The sequence below is a fragment of the Aulonocara sp. 'chitande type north' Nkhata Bay genome, unplaced genomic scaffold, assembly GCF_057382095.1.
Source record: "Aulonocara sp. 'chitande type north' Nkhata Bay isolate Kocher_YH1m ecotype deep benthic unplaced genomic scaffold, A_spYH_male_GT1.1 unmapped_scaffold_19, whole genome shotgun sequence".
Taxonomy (NCBI): Eukaryota; Metazoa; Chordata; class Actinopteri; order Cichliformes; family Cichlidae; genus Aulonocara; species Aulonocara sp. 'chitande type north' Nkhata Bay.
Genome location: NW_028234351.1, coordinates 1 through 22,622, shown reverse-complemented (window position 1 = coordinate 22,622; position 22,622 = coordinate 1). Strand labels below are relative to the sequence as shown.

The 22,622-nt window shown below is 42.6% G+C and overlaps 1 protein-coding gene across 1 annotated transcript; it reads right to left on the bottom strand.

The window, feature by feature from the left end:
- Positions 1 to 573: 573 nt before the first annotated feature.
- LOC147300687 (protein NLRC3-like) lies at positions 574 to 22,460 on the bottom strand (the record flags this gene model as incomplete). Its single annotated transcript, XM_086284918.1, has 9 exons — positions 574 to 1,255; positions 1,404 to 1,450; positions 3,871 to 4,044; positions 13,679 to 13,852; positions 14,855 to 15,028; positions 18,244 to 20,044; positions 20,199 to 20,400; positions 21,603 to 21,681; positions 22,359 to 22,460. Coding segments are annotated over 9 exons (3,286 nt in total), but the record flags the coding sequence as incomplete, so codon positions are not given.
- Between the last annotated feature and the right edge of the window lie 162 nt (positions 22,461 to 22,622).

Genomic DNA, 22,622 nt, shown 5'->3' with positions numbered 1-22,622 from the left:
TTCTTCTAATGAGGCGTCGACCATGTTTGCAGCTCTTTGGAAGAAAACGTCGCCCTTTGCCATCCTTACTTTTCTTTGACTTCTTCAAATGCAGCTGAACTCCAGCTGGTATTTTCTTGGACTTTGCAGCTGTTTCTGCTCATCAGTTCATTCCTGCAAACCTCTGAAGCTGAACAACAATGATGCTGCATTGCTGGCTGATCCCAAAAGGTTGATTCTGTTCATCTGGACGTTTTCAGCAACGTTTGCTCACTGATCAGGTGACTTCTTCAGTCTCAGCTGACTGCAGCTTTACAAGCTTACAAACAGCACATTTGCACAATGACTGAAAGCAGCAGCACCTGATATATATGATACTAATATAATACATATACATATATAATCCATACTAATGATGAAGGAACTGAGCTCACAGTCCATTGTTCATTCAGTGAACTACTCAGTTTATTTTGGGCCTCAGAAATGCTCACTCTGTTTGTACATCACTGTCAGCAATAGACTCATTCTGCTGTGTGGACAGGAACACATGTGACATCACTTCCTGTTTGTTTGTGACTGAAGAAGTTTACAAGGAATCATTTAGAAGAGTTTCAAACATCAACTGATTGAATCCATGAATCTGAAAACGTGTTTGTGAGTGAAAGAGACAGACATGTACAGACTGAACTATCTGTTCAACAGTCAGAGTGTTTCTGTAACAGGAGACACTCTTTACACTCCACTCAGCACAGGGACACTGAGGAACCAGGATCAACCCAAAACCCAGGATAAAGAGTTTGAGTGAATGTGGTGTTGAAGGTGTGGAGGTGGATCAGAGTGTCAGAGGAGACTCTGTAGAAGGACAGAGTGCCAGCAGGACAGTCCACATACACTGCTGCTCTGTTAGATACAGAGGAGGAGGAGGAGGAGGAGGAGATGGATGTTTGTCTGTTATTGTGCCTGACAAATTGAGGACCATCATCAGAGCAGATCAGACTCCAGGACTGATCATTGTATCCAAACAAACAGTCACTGCCTCCTTTCCTTCTGATGCTTCTGTAACTCACTGATATATCAACGTCTCCTCTCCACTCGACCTCCCAGTAACAGCGACCAGTCAGACCATTTCTACACAGCAGCTGTTCCCAGTAATCAAATCTGTCTGGATGATCAGGATATGACTGAACCTCCTCCACATGTGTCACCTTCCTGTTGTTGTCAGACAGTTGGAGCTTTGTGTTCACTGTGTTTGTGTCGATTGTGAGTTGACAGGAATCTGATGGAGAGAACAAACACAATCCAGCTGCAGTTATTGATCCATCATCTGTTCATTGATTGACACTTTGATGATGACTCCTGACATGATGAAGATGGTTGAATGTGTGCTGCTTTGTTTTCATGAATCCCATTAAAAACACACTTACACTTCCTCAGACCTGGTCTCAACCATCGGACTCCAGCAGGCTCCACCCTGAAAGGAGGAGGGGGGTCAGAGCAGCACAGTCAGCATGCACACATGGACATTACATGGCTCTCACACACACACTGTTACACACTGAGCTCAAAGCTCGGCTCCACTGTTTTATTCAAAGAAATCTACATTTATTTATCAGCACATTTAAAAACAGCTTGAGCCAAAGTGCTGCACAGAGTAGAGAGAAAATAGGAAACATACACAGTAATGACTATAAAGACTGGTCAGGATTGAAAGCTACAGAGTACAAATGTGTTTCCAACCGGCTTTTAAAAATGTCCAGTGTTGGTGACGACCTGATGTGAAGGGCGACTGTTCCAGAGTTTGGCTGCAGCCATCGATAAAGCTCACCTCTGTTTTTACGTCTAGTTCTGGTCAGAAGCTGCTTATCTGCAGACCTGAGGGCTCCACTTGGATTCTTTTGTTAAAGAGAGATAAGATGGAGCCAATCCATTCACAGATTTAAAGACAACCAGATCTGGAAGTGGATTCTACCACGTACTGGTAACCAGTGGAAAAAGCTGGTGATGGGTCGTCTAGCACAGACCCACCGCTGGAACCAGACAATTGATGAGGGAGAGAACTGTGACAGCGCCGTTCCTTCACTTGACCTCAGTCGCTCTCGTCTGCTCCCTCGTAACACTGCTCTTTATTGAGCTTACATGAATATGCACAAGTTCATTAACATGTGACGTCTTACACAGGTATGAACAAAGAGTACCAGTCTGTGCATAGCGTGTGTGTCTGTGTGTGTTCCAGATGTGACCCTGTGAAGACTCCCCAAAGCTGGTGCTAAGAGTCCAGCGGTCCCCCTAACAAAGGGCTCTTATACTTAACCAGACACAGAGCAGGTGTTCTCCTAAACCATAAATCAGTAAGAGAAGGTACAACCTCTCTCATGACCTTAAGGTGTGTGTGCATGCCAGAGCACTCTGGAAGGCACACAGAGTCTTTACAGACTACTGAGGCTACGTCCACACGTACACGGGTATTTTTAAAAACGGAGATTTTCCGTTTTCGTTTTAAAAAATAATCCCGTCCACACATAAAGGCAGAAATGAAGGAAAACGCTGCCAGGAACATGCCAAAGCAGCAGGTGGCGCTATATTCCTAACCTGTAGAAATGTTGGCCAATCAGAAGTCTAGAAGCCTCGGTGGGAAAAAGTAAACAAAGCTGGGGCATAGAAGCAGAACAGAGTCGTATGTGTGGAGGGACAGTAACTGTGTGTATATGTAAGCATGTAAACACTGCAGAGAGTAGAATTAACAGTAACAGTATTGTAGAAATTCATTTCACCCAAACAATAACGTGGCGCACAGTGTGACGTCAAAAAAGGCGCACACCTTTGACGCTGCGTTTTCTGCGTTTTCTCCGTTTTTCTCGTCCACACGTAAATGCAAAAACTGAGTTTTCGAAAATATCCACCCTGGTGGATATTTTTGGTGGATAGCTAATAACAGCAGTCTATTTAGCAGTAGCTGCTCACGTTGTTATAAAGTAAAGGAAAACGATATGAGCATTAGGTTCTAATGCGTATCTGCCTTGAATTAGACGTAGGTGCTAATGGCAGCCTACTTAGCATTAGCAGCTCAGATTGTTGTAATGCTAGGGTAAGCATTACAACAATGTTGTAATGCTTACCCTAGCATTACAACATTGTTGTAATGTTAGCATTAGCCGTTCACATTGTTAAAAAGTAAGTGTTAACATTAGTGCATAATGCTAATTCGCATCAAATTAGCGTTAGTTAATAACGGCAGCCTATTTAGCATTAGCAGATAATGTTGACCTTGGCCCACTGGAAAAGTTAACAACTAAAGATTTAGGAGTGTTTCTCGATAGCTCTTTCTCATTTGAGAAACAAATAAATTCTGTTATTAAAACCAGCTGTAAGGTTTATATTGTTGATTGTCATTTATGCTTAGAAATATTTACTCATATATGCTTAGAGTTCTATAATCGATTGCATAATGATAGAGGTTTGATCCTTAGGCTACGTCCACACGTACCCGGGTATTTTTGAAAACGCAGATTTTTCTATGCGTTTGCACCTTTCGTCCACACGTAAACGGCGTTTTTGGTCACTGAAATTGGTTCGTCACTGAGATTTTTAAAAACTTAAGTTACAAAATGTTGTCTCTGTCCAAATATTTATGGACCTAACTGTAGGTCTACTTTTAAGGAAACTCTCAACATGACTTATCAGTTATCATTAATGTTCCTGCAAACAGACTCCTTGGAGACCCCCTACATAAATATCCACGTACTATCCAGCTAGACTAGTGTGTCTGTCCCTGAAAATATTCCTGCATGTGTGATTATTCATGTCTCATCTGCAGGAAACAAACAGGAAGTGAGTGAAGGACACAGGAAATGTTTCCAGCTTGTCCTCCTCTATCAGACATTCTCTCCATACCTGAGAGTGTCCAGTCTCCAGCCTGGATCCTTCAGTCCAGACGACAACAGCTTCATTCCTGAGTCACCTGGATGATTGTAGCTCAGATCCAGCTTTCTCAGATGGGAGGGGTTGGAGCTCAGAGCTGAGGCCAGAGAAGTACAGCCTTTCTCTGTGATCAGACAGCCTGACAGACTGCAGACACACAAAACAACAATCTATCTTTTAAAGATCATTTTCTGTTTGTCACAATAACATCTATCCATTTACATCCATTCAATGTAACTTTATTTAAAAGTGACAATTCCCAACAGACAACAACAGTCGTCTGAAGCTGTTTAACAGTGTAAGGCCTCCAATATTAGAGAGAAAGCCCCAAAAACCAGACAATCCACTGTGTGCAGCACTTGGTGATGGTGGGAAGGAAGAACTCCCTTTGACACAACGATCCTCCCAGTGAAAACAGGCTCCTGGAGGAGAATCTATCAATCAATCTTTATTTATAAAGCACTTTTCATACAAAGATATAGCACAAAGTGCTTTACATGGTTAAAAGCGCCCCCCCGCCCTCCAACTCACTCCCCACACTCTCATTAACATAAACGATCATGGATACATATCCCCCCCCCACGCACGCACACACACACACACACACACACACACACACACACACACACACACACACACACACACACACACACACAAAGAGTAAAATTGGGCTGGGCACACATGAGCCAGGTGAGGAAACACTATCACAGGGAGCCGGTTACAGACTGCAGCCTCCAGGCTGGGCACACAGCATATAATATAAATAGAATAACAGGATAGAATAAGCATAAAATAAATAAACGCTAAGTAAAAGCTAAATTAAAAAGGTGGGTCTTGAGCCTGTTCTTAAAAACATGTATGTTCTCTGCGGCCCTGAGCTCCTCCGGCAGGCTGTTCCACAGACGAGGACCATACCACTGAAAAGCTGCCTCTCCGTGAGTATGTGTCCTGACTTTAGGGACAGTCAAAAGGCCAGCACCAGAGGACCTCAGGGTCCGCGAGGGTTCGTATGGTAAAAGCAGATCTGAGAGATAAGAAGGCCCAAGACCATTAAGACATTTAAAAACCAGTAAAAGAACTTTAAAATCGATCCTGAAACACACGGGGAGCCAGTGCAGCGATTCTAAAACCGGTGTAATGTGGGCCCGCCCTCTGGTCTTCGTCAGCACACGAGCTGCCGAGTTTTGCAAGAGTTGTAAAGGTGAAATATTCTTCTTAGGAAGACCAGAGAGCAGGGCAGTAATCAATGCGACTGGTAATAAAAGCATGCATCAGCATCTCCGTGTTGGCCCGAGAGAGAATAGGGCGGACTCTGGCTATATTTTTTAGATGATAAAATCCAATTTTGGTTACATGTTTAACATGTGGGATAAAACCAAGCTCAGAGTCAAAAATAACACCCAGGTTTTTCACTTGTAGCGAAGGACATAGTGAAAATGCCTGTAATTTAGACAAGAGTTTCTCTCTCTGAGCCTCAGGACCGACGATTAAAACTTCAGTTTTGTCCTGGTTAAGCTGTAAAAAGTTTTCTGCCATCCAAGATCGTATATCCAAGATACAGTTAAAAAGGGCATCCATTGGTCTGGTGTCATCAGGAGACACGGAGATGTACAGCTGCGTGTCATCAGCGTAACTGTGGACGTTCACTCCATGCCTCCTGATGACACTGCCGAGAGGCAACATATACAAATTAAAAAGTACAGGGCCTAGAACCGACCCTTGAGGCACACCACATGTCATTTTATGGATCTTAGAGGAGCATGTATCCATACTCACCATAAAAGATCTGTCAGAGAGATAGGAAGTGAACCAGTTGTGTACAGCACCAGAGAGGCCCACCATGTGTTTCAGTCTGTTTAAAAGAATAGCGTGGTCTACTGTATCAAAGGCTGCGCTTAGATCCAGTAGCACCAGCACTGAGAGGTTTTGGGCGTCCCAGTTACATCTAAGATCATTTAAAACCTTTAGGAGAGCCGTCTCTGTGCTGTGGTTCACCCTAAATCCAGACTGGAATATCTCCAGGATCTGTCTATCATTTAGAAAATCATTAATCTGAGTAAAAACAAGTTTTTCTAAGATTTTATTTAAAAATGGTGAGTTGGATACAGGTCTGTAGTTATTAAAATCATTACAATCCAAATTGCTCTTCTTCAGAAGGGGCCTCACCACCGCCGTTTTAAAGGCAGCAGGGAAGACACCCAACTGAAGAGAGCAAAGCTCAGCTTCAAAAAAATCTACCATGACTGGTTGCAGGGTGAGGGGAAAGAGAAGAGATGAGCTCAGAGAGACACAAAAGTTAAGGACATGCAGTCGTGACATATAAAAGCATCAGGAGTGAAAAGAGGGGAGTGGAGAAGAAAGCAGAGCATCATCAACAGCCTGAGCCTATAGCAGCATAACTAAGGGATGGTTCAGGGTCACCTGATCCAGCTCGAACTATAAGCTTTATCAAAAAGGAAAGTTTGAAGCTGATCTTCAAAGTAGAGGGTGTCTGTCTCCTGAACTCAAACTGGGAGCTGCTTCCACACCAAGTCCAACATAGCTAGGCTGAGTCGTTAGATTAGTCCAAAGTAAAGTCAGAAAGTCATTATTTGTGTCACATTTTAGTGGAAATGTACAACAACTGTCCAAAAGTTATTTCTAAATCTGATATTAAACAGTTTAAATGGTGAAAAAAGCTGTAAAGAAAACAGAGTCAATAAAAGCCTCTTTACAGGGTCACCAGTTTAAAACTCAGACATTTAAACTGGTGATTCTCCTTCTCTGCTCCATTTCCTCTCTAGACTTCCTGTTCCTAGGAGGGATTTGATTGGCTGAACGTCCTTTTAGCCTTTCTTTAGTTCTTTGGGTGCTAATCAAAGAGGTAAACACACGCGTCATGTGACGTGACATAAGGAGCGCTCTGATTGGTTGGGATTGACAAACTATGGTGCTGTTTGCAAGCTTAGCTTTGCAGAGGCAAGAAAATCTCTTGGGATGCTCCACAGTGACGTTTCCACACTTTGGAGCTTCTGAAGTGCAGATGTTTGGAAACGCTGCTCCAACGTGTGGTTCAAACACTCAGATCACGTGACCTCAGCTGCCACAGGTGGCATACCTGCGGCTTCCATGTTAGCATGTTAGCTCCAACAGGTGGTCAGTGTGAGAGCAGAAGATGATATCAGTGACATCCAAACAAGGAAGGAAGAGACTGTTGAAGGCAGCGAGCTGTGACTGCTGTGAACAGTGTCCTCACACTATTTTCTCCCTGTGTCAACATACATGAGGCTGCTTCAGCTGCAACACACCACAAACACCTTTATACAACTAAATATACTGAGAGCACACTGCTGTGGTTGCTGTGGTAACATCCATATATCCAGCTGTTTGGGGCCGAGTCTGCTTCCTCATCCTTGGTTCAACCCTCAAAGTTTGATGCGTTTTTTTGAGATTTGGTTTTATTTGTTGTTCTATACACTGTGAAACAAAGCTAGAAGCCCCTGTGGTTCAGCGGGGGACTCAAACCCAGGACCCAACCTGCTCCAACAACAGTCAGAGGATTTTATTAAGTCTCATTTTCTGTTCATTAGGAAAACATCAATAATGAAGAGCACATGTTTATAGAGGCACATTCAGACCAATGACAACAGTCCATTCACACTGACCTCCACCTTTTTAAATGTGAGTAAACACATCATGGTTCTGGTGCTGACGTGGTATCAGGGACAGGTGATGATTTTGAACTCAGTCTGAGGTTTGATTACATTGAACCTGCACTGCTTTCTCCTGTTTATGACACATTTATACCCAAAGTCTCAGCTGGATAACAAAGAACGAGGAGAAACACATTTGTTGAGAGAATTGTTAACAAATGTGGTGAGAGTGTTGTAATAGTTACAGACAGAACTATGATTTATTTATTTAAATGCATTCCAGGACGTTTTTTACTCACGTTATGTCGCTTCCACGATGTTATTTTTCTCTCCTACAACGTACGTTACAATTACATTAGCATGACCATTTATCCAAATTAGGCGATGACGTCATTCAGCGACTTCCAGCAACTTTTAGGACAGCCAATAGCAATTTTCCTTACTGAGGAGTTGGCAACACTGCTAGGAGCAGTGGGTGGATGGCAGCATCATCATGAAGGATCAGTGAGAATAAATCATCATCCACAAAGAAAACCAGTCTGAGTGTCTGACGCTCTTGTTAGAAAGACGCAGTCGCAGCTTGTGGGTGCAGTTAGCTGGTTTGCTAGTTAGCTGGTTTGCTAGTTAGCTGGGAGCTAACTCACTCGTACATTTAATGCTAAACTGTCTAAATTGTGTGAGCAGCATTCATTGCTGCTCTGTGTTACTCTCCAGCCTCTCTTTAACTTATTCCTCTCAGTTTTTTTCCTCCTTACAAACTAGAAAACCTTCTTTTTCAGCTTCTCCTCCACACTCAAGCTGTGGCTAAGGTGCTACCAGCACGCATGCTCGGTGTGTCCAAATTCATGGGCTGCTTCCTCCTGAGCCGCATTTGTAGACCGATAACATCACAGCGACGCGCCGAAGGCTGTCCAAATTCGTGGACTCCTCCGAATGCAGCCGACAAATGCGTCCTCCTTTTCCCCGAATTTGAAGGATGGGTCGGGTGTGTCCTTCGTGGCCCACCATATCCCAGAATTCATATTGCGGCCCAGCCAAACTCCAGTTTCTGGTAATGGCGACCGCTACTAAGATTTAAATTTACTCTTATTAATCTTTCTGGGTCACAAAACTTTTAACATATTTTCAGGCGAGAAAGTAGTTGTGTAAACATCAAATATCTGCTCGGTTTATCAAGATATCGCATATTTGCAAAAGTGCTTCGACGTTTTCGGAGACGTCTGCTACCCACCAGCTCGACAGCTAGCCGGGAGCTCGAGGGTCACTGATGCGGCCGAGAACGGCACAACTCCCGGCACATCATTTTCAGATCACCGCAGACTTTCGCTAATCAGGTTAAAAGTAATATATAAGTCACTTAGACAACCTAAAAATGTCATTGTTTGGCTTTTTCAGTGTTTTATTTGTTCGTGAGTAAATCGGTTTGGCTGAGATTAAAGTTATCAGATTAGATAAAATAAAACTATGAATCCCCCGGGTGGGTTCGTCCTTGGTTTTTACACAACTGAATAAACGTCAAACAGAAAACTGATTAAACAGACGTGTGAGATGGTCAACAATTTACACCAGTGTCCTGTTATATTTTAGATAGCAAGGAGCAGACGGCCGAGTTTATTAAACTCCACCGAGACAGCGGCGACGCTAATCAGAAGGCTAGACCGTCCAATTTCACGGCCGTTTACTTCCGGCCTACCCGACCTTCTGAGGACCCGGCCCACGTAGACCGCGAAGGCCGGGTGCTCAGGAGGAAGCAGCCCATGAATTTGGACACGACCACAGTCTTTCTCACTCAACAGTTACACTCGTCACCCAGACTAACACCACTCCACATGTTCACAACTAGGAGGCGCTAAAAGACCACATACAGTGAGATTATCAATAAATGTCTGCTGTGTCTGACAGTGACTTGAGTTTTTACTAACTGGCTACATGAGCAGGATTAGCTGCAGTGCTATCTTTGTAAAAGAGACTCAGCATTAGAACCAAACAGAAACATTTCTACTTTTTCTGCAGCACCAGCTGGATGCATGGAGCCTAAACTCCAGTGACAATGAGACACATACAGTGTGACTGCTGTGACTTTACAGCTGGGCCTCATTCACTGACATTAGTCAGATATGACTGACTCTAGGGTTGCAAAATTCCCGGAATTTTCAAAGATGGAAACTTTCCATGGGAATAAACGGGAATTAATGGGAATAAACTGGGAATTTTCAAAATTGAAGGTTGGCTCTTCTTAGGGAACTTAAATATAGTTGAGCAAAGTATATTTTAGCATAATATTGACAAAAACAAACAAATGCAATTCAAATACACTTGAATATCCATGCCATTCCTTAATCACATGTACAGAGCACATGCTTGCTGCATGGCTATTGAGACCACCTACTGGCACTGTGCATGCCTCCATCACATGTACACATGGACCACACTTTTGAGCCTGAAGGACAAAGAGTATTGAAGGCACACATTTGAGCCTGTGGACTTAACAAGTGAGGTAAGTTTTGATGATATTATGGGAAAATATATTCATTAAATGTTTAAATTGTGAATATCACAAAAAATGTATTAATCCTATAGATAGCAATCTGATAAGATGCTAAATAAAATGCTAGCATCTGTTAGATGCTAAATAAGCCATAGCTAGTATAACATAAAGAAGATGCTAGCTTCCTCATTTGGCTGTTTTGTTTTGAAGATCATTCCAGTTGTTTAGCTAGCCTTACTATTTATATCTGTTTATTATCATATTGCAATTGTATTATTACGATCTCTTGCATTGCATTAGCATTTTTACAAGCTCTTGTTTTATTTTACAGAAAAATGCCACATGCGCTATCTGATGTGTGGAGACATTTTACACCAGCTAATGTGCAAGGGAAACCTGTATATATGTGTAAATATTGTGATAAGACGTACGTGAAGAATGCCACAAAAATGCAGCAGCACATTGCAAAGTGCAAAAAAATTCCTCAAGGCCCAACACATGCAGCAGCCAGGAGTTCCACTCAAGGGGAAAATGAATCTGTTTCAGCTGTATCAGAGTCAGATACCCACTCATCAGCTCCTGGTCCCTCTGGCATCGGAGGATTCTTTGATTTTATGGATGACACTAGCCAGAAAAACGCAGATGAGTGTTTCGCTCGTGCAATCTATGCAACTGGCTCACCCCTGATGCTGACATCCAATGTGTACTGGAAGAGATTTTTGAATGTTCTCCGACCAGCATACATTCCCCCAACCAGACATGCATTGTCTACTCATCTACTGGATGAAGAGTTCAGTCGAGTTCAAGCAAAGGTGAAACAGACCATTGACCAAGCTGACTGTATTTCAGTCATCACTGATGGATGGTCCAATATCAGGGGACAAGGAATTATTAACTACATAATCACCACTCCTCAGCCTGTGTTCTACAAGAGTGTAGACACAAAGGAAAACGGACACACAGGCCAATACATTGCAGATGAGCTAAAAGTGATCATCAATGACCTTGGACCAGATAAAGTTTTTGCACTGGTCACTGACAACGCAGCCAACATGAAGGTTGCCTGGGCACATGTGGAGGAGACCTACCCACATATAACTACTATTGGCTGTGCAGCCCATACACTAAATCTTCTCCTAAAAGACATAATGGCACTAAAAACAATGGACACTCTGAATAAGAGAGTGAAGCAAGTTCTGAAATATGTTAAAGGCAAACAAGTAACTTCCGCTACATTTCTGTCAAAGCAAAAGGAAAAGAACAAGAGTACTACACTGAAGCTTCCCAGCATAACGCGATGGGGTGGTGTTGTTATCATGTTTGACAGCCTTCTGGAGGGAAAGGAGTCTCTGCAAGAGATGGCCATATCCCAGTCTGTAGGCATCGACAGTGACATCAAGAAGGTCATCTTGGATGATGTGTTCTGGGAAAGAGTATCTAGCAGCAGGAAAATCCTCAAACCTATTGCAGCAGCAATAGCGAAGATAGAGGGGGATGGTGCCATCTTGTCAGATGTCCAGTGCCTTTTTGCAGAACTCAAAGAAGAAATCCAGACAATTCTGCCCACTTCCCTACTACTGAAAGCAGAGGAAACGGCTGTGGTCAAGTCATTGGAACAGCAGAGGGAGCATGCACTGGCTTCATGCAGCCAGTGCATGCAACAGCATACATGCTGGACCCCAAATATGACAAGGGCATACTTTCTGGGGAAGAGATCAACGGTGCCTATGCGGTCATTACAGCCATGTCTGACCACCTGGGTCTCGATAAAGGCAAACTTCTAGGCAGTTTGGCAAAGTATCGAACAAAGCAAGGCCTTTGGAAAGGGGATGGAATATGGCAGTCATGCCAGCACATATCTGCAGCCACCTGGTGGAAGGGACTATGTGAATCTGAGGCCCTTGCACCTGTAGCCTCCATCCTCCTCCAAATCCCACCATCATCAGCCGCCTCCGAGCGCAACTGGTCACTGTTTGGCAACACCCACACAAAGGTTCGCAACAGGCTCACAAATGTGAGAGTGGAAAAGCTGGTCGGCATTCGGGCAAACCTACGGCTCTTTGAGCCTGACACAGAGCCATCCTCAACAAGGCTGGAAAGTGACACTGAAGAGGAAGACTCAGAGTTGGATGCTGAGGAAGTGGACATGTTGTTGGATGATGATGAGGTCCAGGAAGAGTCTATTGACTGAGCAAAAATGAGAAAAGAGGATTGCTTGAAGGAAGATTTGCATGTTTAATGGGACGTTTTGGAGGATAAGTGGCATTTTTCATTTAACCTTTTGAATGGGACTTTGTGGAGATTTTTGGACAGGGGGCATTTTTGAATGAGCGGGGTTAGGGGATGGTAATATTGAACTCAACATTTCTGTTTTTATTCATCCATGAAACAAGTTATTGAAACGTGTTCTATTCTACTGTACTTACAAATAAATCTGTTGAAATATCTGTTGAAAACATTTTGCATGGAGGTTTTCTTATGATTTCTGTTTATATTTATGCTTGGAAATAATATATTCCCAGTTAGTTCTCCTAAATTCCCATTAATTTCCATAATTCCCATTATTTCCATGGAAAGTTTCCAATATGGAATATTTCCAAAATTCCCAAGCTTAACTTACCATGGAAATTTACCAGAAACTTTTTGGAAATTTACCGGAAATTTTCCACCCCTTTGCAACCCTAACTGACTCTATATCACACTTAAAGCTTCCTGTAAATGAAAGAATCAGTGAAAACGAGGCACTTCAGTTGATTTTAAACAAAAACTCTGAACATAACCTGATCCAGACCAGGTTATTGGTTCAGCATCAGTAACCATGGTGATGTAGCCAGGTAAACACAGAGACAGACAATTTATGCTCACAATCACACATCTCCAGTTAACCTTGCATGCATGTTCTTGGACTGTGGGAGGAAGAGTACCTGAAGACAACCCACATAGACCACACTATCTCCCCTATTTACAGAATTATAATCTAATTAGATGATAAAGTAATAAATTATTTGGTATTTTAATAAAAATACATTTTAGCAATAGTTTATAAGTCAACAATTATAGTTTTAAAAAAAGTGACAAATCAAACAGTCAATAAATCTTCTACAGCTGAAACTAATGTAGACAATGTCGGGGGAGGAAGTAAAAGTAAAAACCAGAGACGATAACTACCAAAATAAAACGGGAAGTGAATAACATTCAAGCTCACTTTAAGCTCAACAGTCAAATTCAGTTTTATATTAATCTATTGTTTTGAATTTTTGTTTACATTTTATGTTTAAGTGAGGCAATGAGTCATATCACTATGACCAAATATATATTTCATCTTTTCAGTCAGAAATAATCAATTGATCATATTTTTATTACTAAAATTTTCTGAAAATCAAATTCTGATATCTGAACAAACAGCTCTGTAAAAACCTTCAGAATACAGGAATCGAACTAGAAGGTTTGGTGGATGAAGCACTGCTAAAATAAAGAATTTGGACTCAGAGGAGCAGATGGGACATTTCATTGCAAATGAAAGACAGAAAGTGAACAAATATCACTAAAAACCCCAGACGCTAATTTCTACATTAAGACTTTTTTCAAATCAATTGACTGTTTATGCAGTAATAGAAATCAGGTTTAACATGATCATCGGTGGAACATTTTAAATCCTGACCTGAGAGTTTCCATTTTACAGCGTGGACTCTTCACTCCAGCAGACAGAAACTTCACTCCTGAATCCTGCAGGTCAGAGTTACTCAGGTCCAGCTGTCTCAGACTAGAGGACTGGGAGCTGAGAGCTGAGGACAGCGCTTCATAGCCTCTCTCTGAGAGCTTACAGTGACTCAGTCTGAAAAATGACACATAAACATTAAACACTGTTATTAAATTGCAATGAGGGTGCACTAAAGAGTTTTTAGATTTTTTGCAATAAATCCTGTTTATTGCAACACTAGGTCAACACTAGGGCTGCACAATTAATCGTTAGAAAATCGCGATCTCGATTCATACTTGTGTGCGATCTCATTTCCAAATGACAACGATTTAAAAAAAAAAAAAAAAGACGACGATTGTACCGCATTTTGATCCGGGACGTACTCTGCATGAAAACAAGCGCTCACTCTTCCTGCTCAACAAATGATAAGGGCGGAGCCTTATACCACGTGATACAGAAGCTGCCGTGTGATGCTAAAATTAGCAGGAAAAAACAACGGAGAGCACGTCAGGGATGACGAGAAAGTGACAGGAGAAAATCCGTCCCGGTCAACCACCCAAACACCAATAACGGGAACCTTATACAGCGCTTCCCTATACACGTCGAACTCGCGCAGGCACAAAGAAACTACGGAGGCTATTACTTATCACCTGACCAAAGATATGGCTCCATCAACACTGTGCAAAACGAGGGATTTAGGAAAACGATCAACACCCTAGACAAACGCTGCACAGTGCCGTCCCGCAACTATTTTTCTATTGTTGCACTACCTGCTCTGTACACGCAGCGTCGAGCAACGGTGGAGACGGAATTTCAAGCAGGACAACATTTTGTTGTTTTTATGTTTATTTATTGTTTTTATGTTCAGTCTCAACTGTTATGAAGTTGATGTGCAGTTAATAAGTGCAATAAATATTTATACTGGAAAAGAAAATCGTGAGAGAATCGTGATCTCAATTCTAAGCCAAAAAATCGTGATTCTCATTTTATGCAAAATCATGCAGCCCTAGTCAACACTAAGAGATGACACTAACATAAAACTATTACAGAAGTTTAACTGACTTTTTTCCCCATTTAGTGGCTTCTTATTGGTTAATTCTGTCAATTCATGAAAAGCACAACATAACTTGATCTCACCTCAGAGTATTCAGTTTACAGTGTGGACTTCTCAGTCCTGCAGAAAGAAACTCCACTGCTGGATCCTGCAGGTTGTTGTTACTTAAGTCCAGCTCTCTCAGTGTAGAAGACTGGGAGCTGAGAACTGAGGACAGAGCTTCATACCCTCTTTCAGAGAGATCAGGGACACTCAGCCTAAAAAACAAAAACAAAATAAAGACATAATCTGAAAAATTGTCATTTGATAACAAACTGTTTGTGATTAATTTAAATCACTTCTTGTGTTGAACCTTTGAAAGAAAGACAAATGTCAGTGTGCATTACTATTTATGGCTAAAAAACGTTTTAGTTTAAAAATGTTCCCTGTGTAAATATAAAGACCTGGAACTTGATCATTAAATGCTAAACAAAAACAAGTGATGACTCATTCTGTGAACAGGTGACAGTAGGGCTGCACGATTTTGCATAAAATGAGAATCACGATTTTTTGGCTTAGAATTGAGATCACGATTCTTTCACGATTTTCTTTTCCAGTATAAATATTTATTGCTAGGGATGGGTACCGGTGTCCGGTGCCATGATGGCACCGGTTCTGACATAAACGGTAGTAACCAGACCGAAAAGCAGCGCACATTTCGGTGCTTTATTTCGGTGCTTTTTTTTCCTGAGCTGTGATACACTTATAGCCAATCATTTTACGTTTCCGAGGATAGTAGGCGGGGCCGGGTACGTACGTTCTGTTAGAGCAGAGCTACAGATTAAAAATGTCCAAGGCGAAGCGGTCAAAGTCTGGCTGTACTTCACAGCAAAAGATGCAAACTCAGCAGCAACAAGTGCTTTAAGCTGATACTGTGATACTGTCAAAGGAGGTAACACCTCGAATCCGATGAAACACCTGGCGACGCATAGCGTTTTTTTAAAGCCGAGAAATGCGCCGTATTTGATAGCTTGCTGCGAGACCTCACACCGAGCGCATCTACTGCGGGTGTGGTGCCTGTTATCGACCCGGAGTTAGAACATCCCCCAAAAACCCGAAGAGGAGAGTCCTGGCCCCGCCCTGCCAGTGTAGCAGAAATGATGAGGATGATGATGCAGCAGCAGCCGTTCTTCTCTGCGTGAGTAGCTTAATGTTGTTCGTGTGTAATTTACGTTGAGTAGGCTAACCACGTTATTACATTAATGCATGTAAGGTGAACTAGCAAACATCATCATAGCTACATGCGGCTGTCTTCTTGTTTGATGGCAGATACTCCCTTCACCCTGGCCAAAAAGGCTAAAATGACCAAAGAAAAAGTGGAAAACAGTTAAACATGAGAGGTTTTTGGACAAAGTTTGTGTTTTTTCCATTGTTTAAGCACTGCTTCCAGCCAAGAGTGATACCATATATGCCCCATAGCTGCAGAAAAGGCTAACATTGTTATCTTTTTACAAAAAAAACAGCTGAGCATGAGAGGTTTTTGGACAAAGTTTGTGTTCTCCATTCTTTAAGCACCGTTTGAGCACCGTTTGAGCACCGGCACCGTTTCAAAAGTACCGGTTTGGCACCGGTATCGGATAAAACCTAAACGATACCCATCCCTATTTATTGCACTTATTAACTGCACATCAACTTCATAACAGTTGAGACTGAACATAAAAACAATAAATAAACATAAAAACAACAAAATGTTGTCCTGCTTGAAATTCCGTCTCCACCGTTGCTCGACGCTGCGTGTACAGAGCAGGTAGTGCAACAATAGAAAAATAGTTGCGGGACGGCACTGTGTAGTGTTTGTCTAGGGTGTTGATCGTTTTCCTAAATCCCTCGTTTTGCACAGTGTTGATGGAGCCATATCTTTGGTCAGGTGATAAGTAATAGCCTCCGTAGTTTCTTTGTGCCTGCGGGAGTTCGACGGGTATAGGGAAGCGCTGTATAAGGTTCCCGTTATTGATGTTTGGGTGGTTGACCGGGACGGATTTTCTCCTGTCACTTTCTCGTCATCCCTGACGTGCTCTCCGTTGTTTTTCCCGCTAATTTTAGCATCACACGGCACAGCTTCTGTATCACGTGGTATAAGGCTCCGCCCTTGTCATTTGTTGAGCAGGAAGAGTGAGCGCTTGTTTTCATGCAGATTACGTCCCGGATCAAAATGCGGTACAATCGTCGTTTTTTTTTTTAATCGTTGTCATTTGGAAATGAGATCGCACACAAGTATGAATCGAGATCGCGTTTTTCTAATGATTAATCGTGCAGCCCTAGGTGATAGGCAAGACTGTAAGTATGTAGCAATGAGAGGGAAGGCTGGCTCATATCCTGGTGAGTGAGGGTTAGTTACTCTAGGAAAAGGTCAAGGTATGATTGAGAGATTCTGGGAGACTGAACCAGTGAAATGGAAATTCGTTCAATTAAAGCAGATATAGTGATTAGTCCTTCCATCAGTCGTCCACAAAGCAGTGAGATAAAGTCTCAAGTCTCATTCTGCACAGTGTAAATGTCAGTGTCCTCCGGGTCCTCACTGATCATTGCATTCTGTCACAAATTGTCATGGTTCACAGACTGTGTACAGTCGGAAATCAAAGTGCACGACATTGGAGAGATTGAAAAACAATCAAGCATGCAGATCTAACAACAGGAAACCAGAAGAAACACGAGGAATATAATTGATTCAGCAGCTGCAGATCCTTGGAGCTGTACTGGTGAGGCAGATTGTAACATATAGAAGTGAACTCATCTTCAGCTGAGCAGTGCACTGATGCAGAGCAATAAGACCAGAGGAGCAATGAGGGAGTTGATCACCTACGGCTCCATCACAGTCTTTGAACGTCTTCAGTCAGTACAGAATCATGCTGCGAGGCTTTTAACCAGCACATTAGACTGGACATTACTCCAGTTTAATCTCTTCACACTGGTAACCAGTTCATTTTAGGCGTTATTTAAAGTTTTAGTCCTTACTTTTAGTCCCAGTTTATGTTTCTGACTTTCTACAATCCTACAGCTCTTCTCACATCTGAGATCTTCCAGTCAAAGGCTTTTACTGGTCCCACTAACTCATTTATTCAGACTCTAGTATTCAGAGTGGCCTTTAACTAGTTTTAGGCTGTATGATGTTCAGTGTTTGCTGTTTAATGTTTTTATCTTCTGTGTTTTTATTGCCTGTTTCTATTGTAAAGCACTTTGTGGTTTTTGACCTGTGAAAGCTGCTGTATAAAGAAATTTACTTACAGGATGATTCTGGACGTGACTTTGATAAAAGCTGACACCCAGATATGTTTAAGACACTCTGACATTTACTGCTGCCATCAAACATTAACTATAATATACTGTATTTAGTGCTGATGATCATGTAAAAAAATATGTTTAAGTTTTTAAGGGTCCATCACACATGATACTGTTTATGTTATAAATAAAGCCTGATCACATGTTTACTCACAGAGCATTGTTGGAGGCTTTGATCACTGGCAGCAGCCTCAGCAGAGCCTTCTCTGAAGCAGAGTATTTCTGCAGGTCAAACACATCCAGATCTTCTTCTGATGACAGTAAGATGAAGACCAGAGCTGACCACTGAGCAGGAGACAGATTGCCATTGGAGACAAGTCCTAATGTTATGTACTGTTGGATCTCCTCCACTAGAGAACGATCATCCAGTTCATTCAGACAGTGGATCAGATTGATGCTTTTCTCTGCAGACAGATTCTCACTGAGCTTCTTCTTGATGTACTGGACTGTTTCCTGATTGGTCTGTGAGCTACTTCCTGTCTGTGTCAGCAGACCCCGTAGGAGAGTCTGATTGGCCTGCAGTGAAAGACCCAGGAGGAAGCGGAGGAACAAGTCCAGGTGTCCATTTGGACTCTCTAAGGCCTTGTCCACAGCACTCTGGTGGAGAGATTGAAGTTTTGGTTTGTTAAATAATTTAGATTTCTTGGAGGTTGTTTGTTGTTCTTCCAGCAGATTGAGTCCAGAGTTGATGAAGGTCAGATGGACATGAAGAGCAGCCAGAAACTCCTGAACACTCAGATGGATGAAGCAGAACACCTTGTCCTGGTACAGTCCTCTCTCCTCTTTAAAGATCTGTGTGAACACTCCTGAGTACACTGAGGCTGCTCTGATATCGATGCCACACTCTGTCAGGTCTGATTCATAGAAGATCAGGTTTCCTTTCTGCAGCTGATCAAAAGCCAGTTTTCCCAGAGACTCCATCATCTTCCTGCTCTCTGGACTCCAGTGTGGATCTGTCTCAGCTCCTCCATCATACTTGACCTTCTTCACTTTGGCCTGAACCACCAGGAAGTGGATGTACATCTCAGTCAGGGTCTTGGGCAGCTCTCCTCCCTCTCTGGTTTCCAGCACATCCTCCAGAACTGTAGCAGTGATCCAGCAGAAGACTGGGATGTGGCACATGATGTGGAGGCTTCGTGATGTCTTGATGTGGGAGATGATGCTGCTGGCCTGATCCTCATCTCTGAATCTCTTCCTGAAGTACTCCTCCTTCTGTGGGTCAGTGAACCCTCTGACCTCTGTCACCATGCCGACACAGTCAGGAGGGATCTGATTGGCTGCTGCAGGTCGTGTGGTTATCCAGAGGCGAGCAGAGGGAAGCAGTTTCCCCCTGATGAGGTTTATCAGCAGCACATCCACTGAGGTGGACTTTCTAGGGTCAGTTAGGATTGTAGTTTTGTGGAAGTCCAGAGGAAGTCGACACTCATCCAGACCATCAAAGATGAACACAACCTGGAAGTCTTCAAAGCTGCAGATTCCTGCTTCTTTGGTTTCAGTAAAGAAGTGATGAACAAGTCCCACCAAGCTGAACTTTTCCTCTTTCAGCACATTCAGCTCTCTGAAAGTGAATGGAAATATGAACTGGATGTCCTGGTTGGCTTTGTCTTCAGCCCAGTCCAGGCTGTATTTCTGTGTTAAGACTGTTTTCCCAATGCCAGCCACTCCCTTTGTCAGCACTGTTCTGATTGGTTCGTCTCTTCCAGGTGAGGCTTTAAAGATGTCTTCTTGTCTGATGGTTGCTTCTGGTCTGTGTGGTTTCCTGGATGCTGTTTCAATCTGTCTGACCTCATGTTCATCATTGACCTCTGCAGTCCCTCCCTCTGTGATGTAGAGCTCTGTGTAGATCTGATTCAGGAGGGTTGGGTTTCCTGCTTTAGCGATGCCCTCAAACACACACTGGAACTTCTTCTTCAGGGTGGATTTAAGGTTACGATGACAAACTGCAGCTGGAAATTCTGAATAATAATAATAAAAATACAACTTCAACAATCATATTTTACAAATCGCTGACGACATTTTCTGACCCACTGAGAAATGACTGAACACACTGGTGTCATGAGTGTCTCATTTATCTAACAGCTTAAAACCTTAAGTAAGAAATCCTCTTACGTCTCTGCAGACGGTCAGCCAGCTCCTCCTGCTTCATTCTCCTCAGGAAGTCCACTGTGATCTTCACAAATGCCTCTCTGCTGCTCCTCTGCTCATCATCCTCCCTCTGAAACTCCAAGCACTGGGGCTTATTTGGATTCAGAGCCTTCTGGATCTTCTTCAGCTCGTTCTTCACAAACGTGATGATGTTGTCCTCCAGCAGCTGGAACAGAATATTTATGAATGACCCACCACTCTGAACTTCAGTCCACACAACATCCACTTCTTTACAATCAAGAAGCAGATCATCCACGATCTCCTCACCAATTATAAGTTTGACTTTATCTGATTAACTGAGAATTTCTCCACAACTCCACGGTCCCAAAACGCTGATTCTGTTCATATGAATGCAGCGATTTCAGTGGGAGAAACATTTCACTGGTGTTCAGAGCTGAACTACCAACAGGTTGATGATCGAAGCCAGAAACTTGGCGATGTTATAGGTGACAGAGTTGATCATACAGACAGCTGGTCTTAAAGGTTCACTCTGTTTACACATACAGATCAGTATTTAAGGTTTGACTCTCATCATCCACTGGAGCACAAACTGGGCGTCATCAGGACGCTACAACACAGAGCGAACGCCATCCCCACAGACACAGCAGCCAGGGAGGCAGAAGAACATCACATCAAGAAGGTCCTGAGGAAATGTGAACCAGCTGACCAAACACATCCTGCTGCAGGATGTTAACATAGCAGCACACTGATGATCCACTCACTGTGAACAACACATTTGGACCTGATTTGCTGCTCTGGTTTACACGTGTGTGTAACTCTTAGAGCTGATTGGCTGCTTTTTATGGGGGCTGGGTCTTTGGAAAGTGAGCAAACCACAGTTTTAGTAACACACCCTGAACTGCACACTTTAACAAACAACATGAGATTTTAACTGTAATGTAAAAATCCTGTGATTCACTGTTATTAAGCACAAACACATCTATGGCCCCGTTTCCATTAGTAGCTGCTCAGATCGACTCGCCACAGGTCGCCACGACTGGACTGGATCCACTGGTTTCCATTACACCACCTAATGTGGTCGTCTGAATACAGCAGAGTGTTGACTCACATCATTAGTAAGTGCTAATGCTGCTAATTTCCATCATATTTGTCATTTATTTCTCAGAGTTATTGAAGAAACAGTTATTCAGCTTCATTCCCACTGATCTCGACTACAAACTGTTTCACTTTGGTTTCTGTTTAAAGCCTCGATGTTTAAAACGTTTCCCTGTGATCACATTTGCACGTCTGATTTCAAAGTTTGTTTCTTTTGGTCATTTAGTCCACAGAGTCCTTGGTGTTCTGAAAGGGACCTATAAACAAATGTATTAATATTAATAATAAAGTAGTTGTTGTACATGTACAGACCATAAACATGGAGTCCAGCTGTGTTTGATGCTGCTGGGCAGACTGACCACTGGGACCCTCTGAGCTCTGCTGCTCCACTCTGTGGATGAACCATGGACACACACATGAAGCCACTTTCATTATTAAAATGTGAATTTAGCCTCTAAAAGCTGTGTTCAGTCAGTGTTGCTGCTTCCCTGTGTCTGACCTCACGTATGTGCTTCTGAAAGAACTGTTAAAAATCCCGTAAACACTTTTTAACCTGTGAAAAAACCTTTTCAGAACAGTTTAAGCTGTTATATGTTGAACTCTTGGCTGACATCATATTAAATGCTGTGGAATCAGAATATGATGTCACTCAAGTTTATATGTGTGTGAAGGCAGACGAGTCAGTACTTTGGTGATACAGTGTAAAGCTGCACTGATTTCCATGAACAGCACTGTGGTTCAGTGTTGTCCTGATGGAGTAACAGCAGCCAGTATGATCCAGGCTTTAGCTGCTGGGTCTCTGTGTGACCTCTCAGACTGTTTAACAGATCAGACACAAAGAGCATCAGAGCTGTTCTTTAAAGACAAACATGAACCCACTCAGGTCACACTTTCCCCACAGATATGAGCATCACTGTCCTCAAACAGCAAATGACCAAGTCGAACATTTGGATCTTTTCTCTTTCATTGTTTTCTTTTTAATGGATCTTTGTAACAATCTGAGGATGTTTCAGGTCATATTTATCCAGGAAACACAAACATGTAAAGGAGTCATCACAGCTCTCTGACCTCGTTGCTCCAGGTTCACCACTGAAGTCTGGAACGTCGCCTTTGGACCGGTCACTCCTCACAGACGGACAGCTGGACCCTGCAGACTGTGACCTCTGACCTCTGCAGACACAAACATGATTGAAGCAGCTGTGATCACACAGACTGCAGATAATGCAGCTGTTTCCTGTCAGTAACATCCTCTTAGATTAGAGTTCAGCTTTTTACAGGAAAACTGGACAAAACTGATTTTTGTTACAAACTCATTTTCATTTCCTCTCAGCT